An 11,562-nucleotide genomic window follows, 5' to 3' on the forward strand; every position below is an offset into this window, starting at 1 on the left:
AAAAAAAAAAAAGTCTCAGGGACTTTCCTGCCTGGGCTGGCTTTGAACTGCAATCCTCAGAGTAGCTAGGATTACAGGCATGAACCACCAGCACCCAGCTTTTTATTTTTTTTCTTGCTGTTGTTGTTGGTTGTGGGACCTGAGTGCTGTCCCTGAGCTTTTATTTTGGTGTGGGGGTCTGTTCATGGGGCCTGAACTCTGGGCCTGGGCACTGTCCCTCAGCTCTTCAGCTCAAGGCTAGCGCTCTACCACTTCAGCCACAGTGCCACTTCTGGCTTTTTCCTTTTTGCTTATGGGGTGCTGAGGAATCGAACCCAGGGCCTCACGCATGCAAAGCAAGCACTCTACCACTGAGCCACCTTCCCAGCCCCTCCCTGAGCTGTTTTGCTCAAGACTAGCACTCTACTACTTGGAGCCACAGAGCCACGTCATAAGTCTTCTTTTCTTCTCTCAGCTTTTCTTACAACGTGTTACTCCCTCCTGAGCTTTTTTCCCAGAGTCCCCTGGCTCTATTTTCCCCATCCCCATTTCAACAGAAACACTGGGCACAAGCAGGCTTACCCTGCCCAGAGAAGGACCATCTTATGGGGCTTCTGATCCCTCCCTAGGAAAGCCCAGAGGCTCCTCTGTGGGCTAGCACCTTCCTATCCCCAAGTGGGCTACACATACCCTGTCCTGCTGTCTCCTGACTCGCAGGACCACTTGGTCCGTGTTCCACAGGTCTTGGCTCAGGCTTCTCTCCCATGAGATGAACACCCCTTCCCTTTCCTGGTGCATGGGCACCCCTTGGGGCCACCTGTTTACAGGCAGTCCTCCCTAGAAAGTGTGTCCCCAGGCAGGCACTTTGGACTTCTGGATGCAGAGATAACCGTCCTTCCCCAGGGTTGGGGGAAGAGGTCAGGAGTACAGATGGCAACAGGCTCCCCGTCAGTATTTTGGGACAAAGGGCGAGAATATATGTTCCATGCATGGATGATAAGCTCTAGCTCCGCCCCTACCTCCTTCTCTCTGTAGTATGTGGTGGAGGTGTACAATGTCCAGGATGGCTTCCAGCTGCTGCTCCGAGTAGCCTTTCCTTCGCATGTCTTCCACTGAGTCTGGGTAGATTACCTGGTCACGCAAGGAGCCCACGGACATGTAGGGCCTGTGGAAAAGCTGCATGTCCACCAAGGGCAGAGTGCCTGGGTTTCCCTAAAGGATGTTCTGCCTGAGCCTGCTCTGTGGTATCCGTGGCTGTGGATGATGAGGCCAGACCTGCAGCAAAGCCTTCCAAGTCGTGGCCACCCCATACCCATGTATCCCCAACTTACACATGAATACATGTATGCACACACATCTGTGGGCCTGAGTGTAAGAACTCCCACCCAGATCCTCAATGGATGGAGAATTAGGTTGGGTTCCTGGTTTGTTTGGGTCTGGGGTAGCATCTTTGTATCCTCTTCAAAAAGGGTAGACTCTGCCCTTTCCTACACCTCTGCTGTCAACTTCCAGTTGCACAGGTGGGAAGAGGTAGGGCGAAGACAGAGAGCAGGGCTCTGCACGGCCTGCTTGCTGGAGAAGTCTCTCTGGTGGCAGGCTGCCTTACCTCTGAGGGATGTAGAACATGCGCTGGGGTGGGGGCTTGTACAGCACGCCGCCATATGTGGGCCAGAGCCCGCCCAGGATCCGGAACAAAGAGCTCTTGCCGCAACCATTGGGGCCGGTGATGAGGAGGTGCATGCCCTCTTCCACCTGTGGATGCAGCAGACTGTGGCACTGGCCTCACAAAGGTTCCTACGTCTGAAGCTGGCAGGTAGGCAGTGTCTCACCGGATAGCCTAGAACTGGCCTGGAACTGACAATCCTCCTGTCTCTGCCTCCCCAGGATTGGGATACCAGGCATGTGTCAAGATGCTGGTTGGGGGCAGGCTATTCTTGATCTTTTTGTTGTGTGTGTGTGTGTGCTGGTCCTGGGGCTTGAGCTCAGGTTCTGGGCACTGTCCCTGAGCTTTTCTGTTCAAGGCTACTATTCTACCACTTAAGCCACAGTTTTACTTCTGGCTTTTTCCAGTGCTTAATTACAGATAAGAGTCTTATAGACTTTCCTACCTGGGATATCTGAACTGTGATACTCAGATCTCAGCCTCCTGAATAGCTAGGATTACAGGTATGAGCCACCAGTGCCTGGCAATTCTTGATCTTTTGATAAGTGACAACAGAAGAGAGGTGGGGTTCAATGTCCAGAGTCCTAACCATATGCCTGGCCTAGAATATAGGGAAATGGACAAGAGTTGGCCCTGTCCCTTAAAGCCTTGATATGTCTGGAAAACATGGGGCCAACACCAGAAGAAGGGTATCTTTTGCTACAGTTCAATGAATGGGTATGTTCCAAGACTGATGATGTCACCTTCAATCCCATCTGAATGCATTCAGAATCCAAATGCAATGTCAAGAGTCTCTGCCCCCCTTAGAAAGTGTCCATAGGAAGGGTACTTTTTTTTGCATTTAACCACCTGCCCCTCCCCTGAGTATGGAAACAGTTGTAGGAAGGAGGGGTGAGTATAGGAAAACTGCTTCTGTCCTATCGGATTTCCTATCAGATTTCCATTCAGCCCCAGGACAGAGAATATTTGGGGCACCCCAGGGCAGAGATCCCATCACCAGCACCATCATACTTAAGTCCCTTCTCTCAGTGTGGTGCTTATATATCTGTGAAAAATAATAACACGGTGCATAGGCCTACTGGAAAGAAAATTCAATGTGAGTGCCTTTGCTATTTCAGGCAGTATTAGTTTCGGGCTGGGCCATGATGAATGCTAAATTCACATATTGAAATCCTAATTCCTAGTACCTCAGAGGGTGACTGTACTTGCAAATAGGTCATAGATGATCAGTTTAGCTAACATGAGATCATACTGGAGTGGTTCAATGTGAACTTACAAATGGGAGATTGGAACACAGATACCCATAGAGAGAGCAAGCCATGTGAAGATGGAGACAGAGAGTAGAATGATGGAACAAGCAACTGCCAGAAAACCAGAAAAACAAGCAACTGCCAGAAAAGCTGGGTGAGTCCTGGGACAGGCAGACTCCCTCAGATCTCAAAGAAGGATCCTTGTCTTGTGCCCTCGATCTAGACCTGTGCTCCCCAGTCCTGGAAGAGTCCTTTTCTGCTGTTAAAGCCATCTAGTGTATGGTGATTGTCGGAGCAGTCTCAAGGCACACAAGTGTGTAACCATCAACTCTTGAGGGCAAAAGGGGCAAGAGAGTTTTTGGTTCATGCAGGATTTTGTCCCTGCTCTTCCACCTGTGACTGCCTCTTCTTACCTGGCCTTGTTCTCTAACCAGCCATAACTTGCTCACCAGGGCCTTGGTGTCTTTGCTTCCTTTGACTTTTCTGGGCCTAGCTTGGAAACTACCATTGTGAAGAGGGGTGGCAAGGTTCACACCACTACCACTGTGTGTGCTATTTGGGGTAATACCATATGTCCTGCCTCCAACTGGCTCTCATGATTTTTTTCTCCTCTTCCTCCCCTCCAGTCTCAGCCCCCTCAGCAGACAAAAGCAGCAGCCAGGGCACTCCTAACTCTTCCTGTTCCTGTCTCTTCCTTAATTCCTCCCCCACAAGTTGAGAAACATAACACTCCCAGAAAGAAAATCCAATGTGCCCCTCATCCCACTGTTCCCCACTTTAGTGTTTACCCCAAGAATGTGGACACTTCCTTAGTCTAGCTCACTCCCTCCATTTACCTTTGTTTTTCAGTCCCCAGTCCAGAGTTCAGGGAATACTGGCTATCCCTCTGCTCTAGTCTTATTTCACTGTTCCCTGGTTCTATCCAAAGCCCTGCCTGGAGGCATAGGTAAGCAGTGGGTGGCTCAGCTATACCAGTGTTCCTTTCGTGTGTGTGTGTGTGCATGTGCGTGTGCGTGTATGTGCTGGTCCTGAGGCTTGAACTTAGGGTCTGAATTGTCTGTCCCCCACGTTTTTTTTTTGGTGGTCCTGGGGCTTGAACTCGGAGCCTGGATGTTTGTCCCTGAGCTTTTCCACTCAAGGCTATCACTCTACCACTTTGAACCACAGTGCCACTTCTAGTTTTTCTAGGTTTTTTAGTGGTTAGTTGGAAGAGTCTCATGGAGACTTTTCTGCCCAGGCTGGCTTTAAACCATGATCCTTAGAACTCAGCCTCCTGAGTAGCTAGGATTACAGGCATGACCCATCAGTGCCCCAGTGCTCTACCATTTGAGCCATAGCTCCACTTTCAGCCTTTTCTGTAGTTTTTAGTGGAGATAAGAGTCTCAGACTTTCCTGCCTGAGCTGGCTTCAAATGGTGATCCTCCAGTCTTAGCCTCCTGAGTAGCTAGGATTACAGGCATGAGGCATCTCTCCCCCCGCCCCCCCTAATTCCCCCCCTCCCCCACCCCAGCTCATTTCCTTTCCTTGATCTCTCCAGGGCCAGAGAACCATCCCCAATGAACAGCTCTGTATCTACCACACAGAGTCTGTGCTAGGGACATCTCAAAGCAGATGGAGTAGGACCCCAGATTGCACAGCAGAGGGGCCCAGGTGGAAAAATGGCAATTTTCTTCCCCACAGCTGGAGAGGAACCAGAGCTCCCATGTCTTGGCTTTCTTAGAAGGATAGGGAGCAGGCAATGATCAGACAGACAAAGATTGCTTGGGTAACCCTTGGCCAACCCTGGTAACCACTAGTTTTGTGTTTTATTTTTTATCAGCTCTGATTCCTAGAGACACATTGATCTGTCACTTTGACCTTAGCCTACCTGCCACGCAGAGCTGGAGAGAATGACTACTGTCAGCATAGTTAGGTGGTAAGCCAAGGGCTGGGGATTGCAGATGCAAACGGCCAGGCACCTGGGATGTACACCTAGGCCTTATCTGCTTAGCTCAGCCTAGTCAGCACTTCTGGGTCAGACACCCCTCCTCCACTCAACCTACCCTGATGTTGAGGCTGGCCACTACCACATCTCCTGTGGGCGTGATGATGGGGATATTCTCACAGATAATCCCCTGCTCCACATCCACCACCTGGCCTGCAGAGAAAATGCAAGGAAGGAGAAGAGGAAGCAGCATTCATGTGGGTTCCCTCTGCCCTGGAGGCCCTCCATTGCCCCCTTGGCTTATCCACCCCTAATAGCCCATCTGTGGATTCTGGAATAGCATGGTAAAGTCCACAGCTCATTCAGAAAATAGCCAGGTCTTCCAACAAGCTGATCCCTGCCCCAGTATTCAGTACCATGCTCCTAGGTTGTCACTATGGCTTTGGAACATGAGGCATTGTTATCCTGCTCTGTGTCTGCCCCTCTCCTGGGCTCACTCGCTCACTCTATCTATCTATCTATCTATCTATCAATCATATATATATATATATATAATATCTATATATATACACACACATATATAGTTTTTGTTGTTGTTGTTTTGTTTTTGGTGAGTCATGGGGCTTGAACTCTGGGCCTGGGTGCTGTCCCTGAGTTCTTCAGCACAAGGTGTGAGTTCTACACAGCACCACTTCGCTGGGTACCATCTTAAAGGGGCCTCAAATGTCTAGGCCTTTTTGTAGTACTTGGACTCTTATGTAGCTGGCAGCTGGGTACAGTCTCTCCTATGCTCACACATTGCCTTGAACTTTCTCTGGGTGCCTGCATATGTTGTGACCTCCTATACTCAGGGCCCACACACTCCTCTCTAAAGAAAAATTGATTAGCTTACACTATTTATATAGAAGGGGATTTCAGTCTTACATTTCCACACACATTTACATTATGATCCCATCAGTCTCCCCCTCCCCCCATTACTTGCCTCTCTTTTTAAACCAGTAATCTAGGCCAGGGCTCTCAGGAGGGCAGATTAGCAGCTTAGCTGGCAGCCACTGCTTGGAGAAGACAGGCTGCTTGGCCAGCAGCACTTCTGAGGAAAACCTCTTTAGGGGCCCAACTCATTCTGCACAAGCCCTCAACGACCCTGCCAGGCAGCCCTCCTGTCCTCGTTGGACTTGGGCAGCTGGGGTACTCAGTGGAAGGCAGAAATGAGAGGAAGCGCTCTGCAAGGCGGGACAGCATCTCACCTTGGATCTTTAAGGGTCCCTCAATGTGGACACCAGATCGTACTAGGGCCACAGATCCAGTGTGACCATCCTCTGGTTCTCCAGGCCTCTTGAAACGACAGTGCTGGACATCCTCAAATACCTGGAACATCTCGTAAACCCGGGCTGTGTAGCCAGCCAGCTCTGTTACCTGTAGGGAAGCCAGCATGGGCTTAGCCTGGGCTACTGTGGGGCGCAGATAGGGATGGACTGCGCTGTGCTGGGGTTACCTCCTTGTAGGAGGACATGATCCGCTCAGTGGCATCTGCAGCAGCTGTGAGGAGGTTGCGGGCAATGGTGAAGGCTTCTGTGCGCTCACTCACAAGCTCCTCCTCCTCCTCCTTCTGGAAGGCTGCCTTCTTCATGGTCTCTGAGTCTGGAAGCCAAGAAGGAAGACAGAGGAGAGTTAAAAGCCTCCAGAGGAAGGATGAGTCTCGTACAAATTGTGCTGGTACAGCCAGATACATACACACATGTAAAAGTGCCCCTCCACCACTACAAATGAAAACGAACTGTAAGAGTATCACAGGTCAATGTGAGGAACTAAAACTATAAATCTCTTAAACAATGGCAGCCGGGTGCCCATGGCTCACGGCTGTAATCCTAGCTACTCAGGAGGATGGGATCTTGGGATCCTGATTCAAACCCAGCCTGGGCAGGAAAGTCCATGAGACTCTTATCTCTAATTAATCACAGAAAAAGCCAGATGTAGGGCTGCGGCTCAAGTGGTAGAGTGCTAGCTTTGCACAAAAAGGAGCTCAGGGACAGTGCCCAATCCTAGACTTTTAGCCCTGAGACTGGTAAAAACAAAACAAAACAATGGCAAGGCTTCATAATCTTGATGACACATAATTTCTTACATATGCACAAGCAACTAAGAAAAAGCAGATGAACCAAACTTCATCAAAATTAAATAAACTTGGCAGCCTGGAGGTGTGGTTCAAATGGTAGAGTGCCAGTTGAGCTCAAAAAACTAAATTGAAACTCTGATACTGGGGGGAAAAAAAAGCACAAAAATGTTGCCAGGTGCTAGTGGCTCATACCTATAATACTAGGCAGCTGAAAGCTGGAGGATCATGTTTTATTTGTTTTTTTTTTAACTGTAACTTTTTGTCTTTTCCTTTCTTGGTACTGGGGATTGAACCCAGTACATTGCACTTGCTAGACAAGCACTGTGCCTCTGAATTAAAGGATCACATTTGAACCCAGTGCTGGCAGAAAAGTCAGCAAGACTCCATCTCCAGTTAACCAGAAAAGTGTCAGACTGGCTCAAGTGTGGCTCAAGAGTGTCAGTATAGCTCAATTGGTAGAACACTAACCTGAGCAAAACAAGCCAAGTGAGAGTTCAAGCCCTGGTATCAGCAACTTCCTCTAAGAGCCCACCCTCCCCCCCCCACCGGTTCTCACAAACCCCACACACTTCGGCACATAGCGTAGTAGCAGAGTGCCTGCTGAACAAGCACAAAGCACTGAGTTCAAACTCTAGTACTGAAAAAAAAGGTTAAAGGCAACCTATATACTTGGGTAGAATATGTGTAAACTACCTAGCTGGTAAAGAACTTTCATAATTTAACAACAAAGAAATAAATAACCCAATGAAATAATAGGCTAAAAATGTGAATAGATCCTTGTCCACATAAGATATATAAATGACCAACAATGTCATAAAATATGTGTAATATCAATAATTTTAGGCAAATGCAAATCAATACCACCTCACCCCCTCATCACTTCAATCAGGGTGGCTGTAACAATGAGAGATAATACCAATCTGGCCAAGTGAGGAGCTGGAACTTCATCTACTGCTGGTAGAGATAAAATGGTGTGTCACTCTGGAAAACAGCTCCCCACAAAGTTAAACAAAGAACCACTGTAAAGACCTGGGAAATGGGGCTGGAAAGGTGTCTCAGTGGTAGAGTGCTTGCCTTGCATGCATGAGGCCCTGGGTTCAATTCCTCAGCACCACATAAGCAGAAAAATCCGGAAGTGACCCTGTGGCTCAAAGTGATAGAGCGCTAGCCTTGAGCTGAAGACCTGAGGGACAGTGCCCAGGCCCAGAGTTCAGGCCCCACGACTACCCGCCCCCCCCAAAAAAAAAGACCTGGGAAATCCACTCCTAGAGAGGTTTGCAAAAGAAACAAAAAGAAAATATGGACACATAGAAACTTTTACGGCATGTTCATAGCAGCATTATTTGTAATAATGTAATGTTTATCAGTAGGTGAACAAAGAAACTTCAGTATGTGCATACAATAGAATATTATTCAGTCATAAAAAAGATTGAAGTACTAGTACATTTTACAACACAAATGAATTTTGAAACATGCTTAGTGAAAGAAGCCAATCACCAAAGGTCATACCATATGATTACATTTCTATGAAATGTCTAGAATAAGCAAATTCATAGTGATAAGAAACAGATTAGTCTGAGCAAGAGGGAAATGATAATGAATCTAGTTTTGTGTGTGTGTGTGTGTGTGTGTGTGTGTATGTGTGTGTGTGCTGGTACTGGGGCTTGAACTCAGGATCTTACTTAGGCTATCACTGGGCTATTTTTGAATGGCTAGCATTCTACTATTTGAGCAATGCCTTCAGTCTAGCATTTTGATGGAGAATTGGAAACAGAGTCTCTCAGATTTTCTGCTTTGAGTAACTTTGAACTATAATCATCAAAGCTCAGCTATCTGAGTAGCTACAATTATAGGTGTGAGCCACTGGAATCTAGCTTAAAGCTTGTTTTTGGAGTATAAAATATTCAGAATTTTGATGATGTAATGGTTGTACAACTCTGAATGTATTGAAAACTACTGAATTATACACTTCTTTTGTGTGCTAATCCTGGGGCTTGAACTCAGGGCCTGGGTGTTGTCTCTCAGGTTTTTTTTTATTGTTGTTGTTGTTCAAGGATAGCATTCTATCACTTGAGCTACAGCTCCACTTCTGGCTTTTTGATGGTTCACTGCAGATAAGTCTCACAGACTTTTATGCCTGGACTGGCTTTGAACCCTGATCCTCAGATCTATGCTAGGATTACAGGCATAAGTCACCAGTGCCTGACACTGTGTCATGGTTTCTAATTTCCATGCTAATGGCCATTTTCTGTTTTCTTCTAAGAATTGCTCTTGTCTAAATCTGCTTTTCTGTCACAATCGAGATTCCATGGTCAAGCCCTTTAACCTCTTCAGTGACATCATGGACTCCCTTAACCTTGGGACTTGTGTTATTATAAAGGTGATATCTAGAGAAGTTACAGTTACATAAGTCAGGTAATGAGTACATTTCTTTTTGGATAATGTCACCCCTTCCCTCATACTCTCCAAATCTTGAGACTTGGAAATAGTGGAGGAGGCTGACTTTGAGGATCCTGAGGTAGAGGTGAGTGAGTAGGTATCACCCACTGGGGAGGTACCAGGGGCCCTGGGGCTGAAATAGCCAAAGATTCTGAAGTGGAGCCTCACAGATCAATAGTAAGGGAAGGGTAAGGAGAAAAAGGGCAGAGTCAACTCAGAGCAGTGTAAGGCCAGGTGCTGGTGGCTCAGGTCTATAACCTTAGCCACTCAGGAGGCTGAGATCTGAGGATCAAGGCTCAAATTCATCCTGGGCAGACAAATCTATGAGATTCTATCTCCAACTAACCAACACAAGCTGGAACTTGAGGTAGAGCACCAGCTGTTAATGAAAAAGCCAAGCAAGAGCTCAAAGACTTAATTGCAAGCCCCACTATACACACACATGCATGCACATACAAGTAGCACAAAGTAAAAAGGAGACTAGAGGAATGGACAGAATGCCTTACATTGCTTCCTAGGGCCTGGCCCAGGAAATCAGGGCAATGAACCTGGTGTGTGTATGGGGGGGGGGGGACTGGCCATCAATCATCAAAGTCTAAGGTTCTAGACCTTTCTTTTCACCATGTTTTCTAGGACACAGCCCCACCAGGTATCAAGGACACCAGCATTCCTAGTGTCCATTCCTGGAGCTGGACAGTCAGTATGGACAAAGGGGAAGGGTGTGTGGGCTTTATGGGAGGGGCTTCCTAGCTATGGCTAGCATCTTCCTGGAGACAGAAGTCACTGCATGCTGCAGATCCCCTTGGGGCCTCTAGGGATTCATAGGCCCCTACCTCTCTCCTCAGTCTTCTGGCCTTTGCAGGCTAGCAAAGCAAAGCTTACCTAGATCTTCTCCAGTAGTTAAGGACTGACTCTTCCCAAGTTCCATGGGCACTGTGAGCTCTCACTGAGCTTGGGGACACAGAAGGGATCAAACAGACAACCAGCCGGGCATTAGTGACTCACACCTGTAGTCCTAGCTACTCAGAAGGCTAAGATCTGAACATCATGGTTTGAAGCACCCTGGGAAGGAAAGTCTGTGAGACTCTTGTCTCAAATGAACTGTTTTTTCAAAAGCCAGAAATGGAGCTGTGGCTCAAGTGATAGAACACTAGCTTTGAACAAATAAAGTTCAGAGGCAGCATCTAGGTCCTGAGTTCAAGCCCCAGGACTAACAAAACAACAACAACAACAACAAAAACAGACAACCTTCATACCATCATCCAATGGAATGTGGAAAGTAGAGAGAGGGAAATATAATGAACAAAACTGAACAGGGCAGGATTAAAGGTTAAGGGCAGAAAAATGTATGCTGGTCAAGACAGGACTTGCCTAAGGGCAGCCTGGGCGCAAAACTCTGATGAAGAAGAACCAGAGACATTCCTGGCATAAAATGTATTAGGTCCCAAGTGCCTGAGGCCAAAGCATGCCTGGTATTTAGAGGAATAACAGGGAGGCTACTAAGATTGAAATGGGACAAGCAATGGGGCAAGCAAGGAAGATGAAATCTCCTTTGTGCATTTTCCAAAGATGACTGTGAGTGATGGGGGAAGGGACAGAGACAGAATTTCCCACATGCCTAGTACAGCAGAAGCTTCAAAAAGTCCTAGGTGAGCTGGGCCCTGGTGGTTCATGCCTATAATCCTAACTACTCAGGTGGCTGAAATCTGAGGATTGTGAATCAAAGCCAGCCAGGGCAGGAAAGTCTGTGAGACTCTTGTCTCCAATTAACCACCAAAAAGCTAGAAGCCAAGCTGTAGTTCAAGTGGTAGCATGCTAGGCTTGAGCAAAAATGCTCAGGGACAGCACCCAGACCCTGAGTTCAAGTCCCAGGATAGACACACATACCAAAAAAAGAAGACCTAAGCTGGCTAAGTGCTGCTGGTTCAAGCTAATCCTAGCTACTTGAGAGGCTGAGATCTGAGGATGGTGGTTTGAAACTAGACTGGGCAGAAAACTCTGTGAGATTTTTATTTCCAATTAACCATTCAAAAAAAAAAGCCAGGGGCTGGGAAGGTGGCTCAGTGGTAGAGCGCTTGCCTTGCATGCATGAGGCCCTGGGTTCGATTCCCCAGCACCACGTAAGCAAAAAGAAAAAAAGCCAGAAGTGGCGCTGTGGCTCAAGTGGTAGAGCACTAGCCTTGAGCTGAAG

The 11,562-nt window shown here is 47.5% G+C and overlaps 1 protein-coding gene across 1 annotated transcript in view; it reads right to left on the minus strand.

Moving 5' to 3' along the window:
• The window catches only part of Abcd1 (ATP-binding cassette, sub-family D (ALD), member 1), a 27,170-nt gene that overhangs the window by 3,858 nt on the left and 11,750 nt on the right, over positions 1-11,562 (minus strand). Inside the window, exons 3-7 of the mRNA XM_013035300.1 lie at positions 6,312-6,457; positions 6,064-6,232; positions 4,935-5,029; positions 1,586-1,731; positions 999-1,144 (exon numbers count right to left, since the gene is read on the minus strand). Of these exons, the coding sequence (XP_012890754.1) occupies positions 999-1,144; positions 1,586-1,731; positions 4,935-5,029; positions 6,064-6,232; positions 6,312-6,457 (702 nt within the window). The remainder of the gene's footprint in view (positions 1-998; positions 1,145-1,585; positions 1,732-4,934; positions 5,030-6,063; positions 6,233-6,311; positions 6,458-11,562) is intronic.

This window comes from Dipodomys ordii, unplaced genomic scaffold (assembly GCF_000151885.1).
Source record: "Dipodomys ordii isolate 6190 unplaced genomic scaffold, Dord_2.0 Scaffold209, whole genome shotgun sequence".
Taxonomy (NCBI): domain Eukaryota; kingdom Metazoa; phylum Chordata; class Mammalia; order Rodentia; family Heteromyidae; genus Dipodomys; species Dipodomys ordii.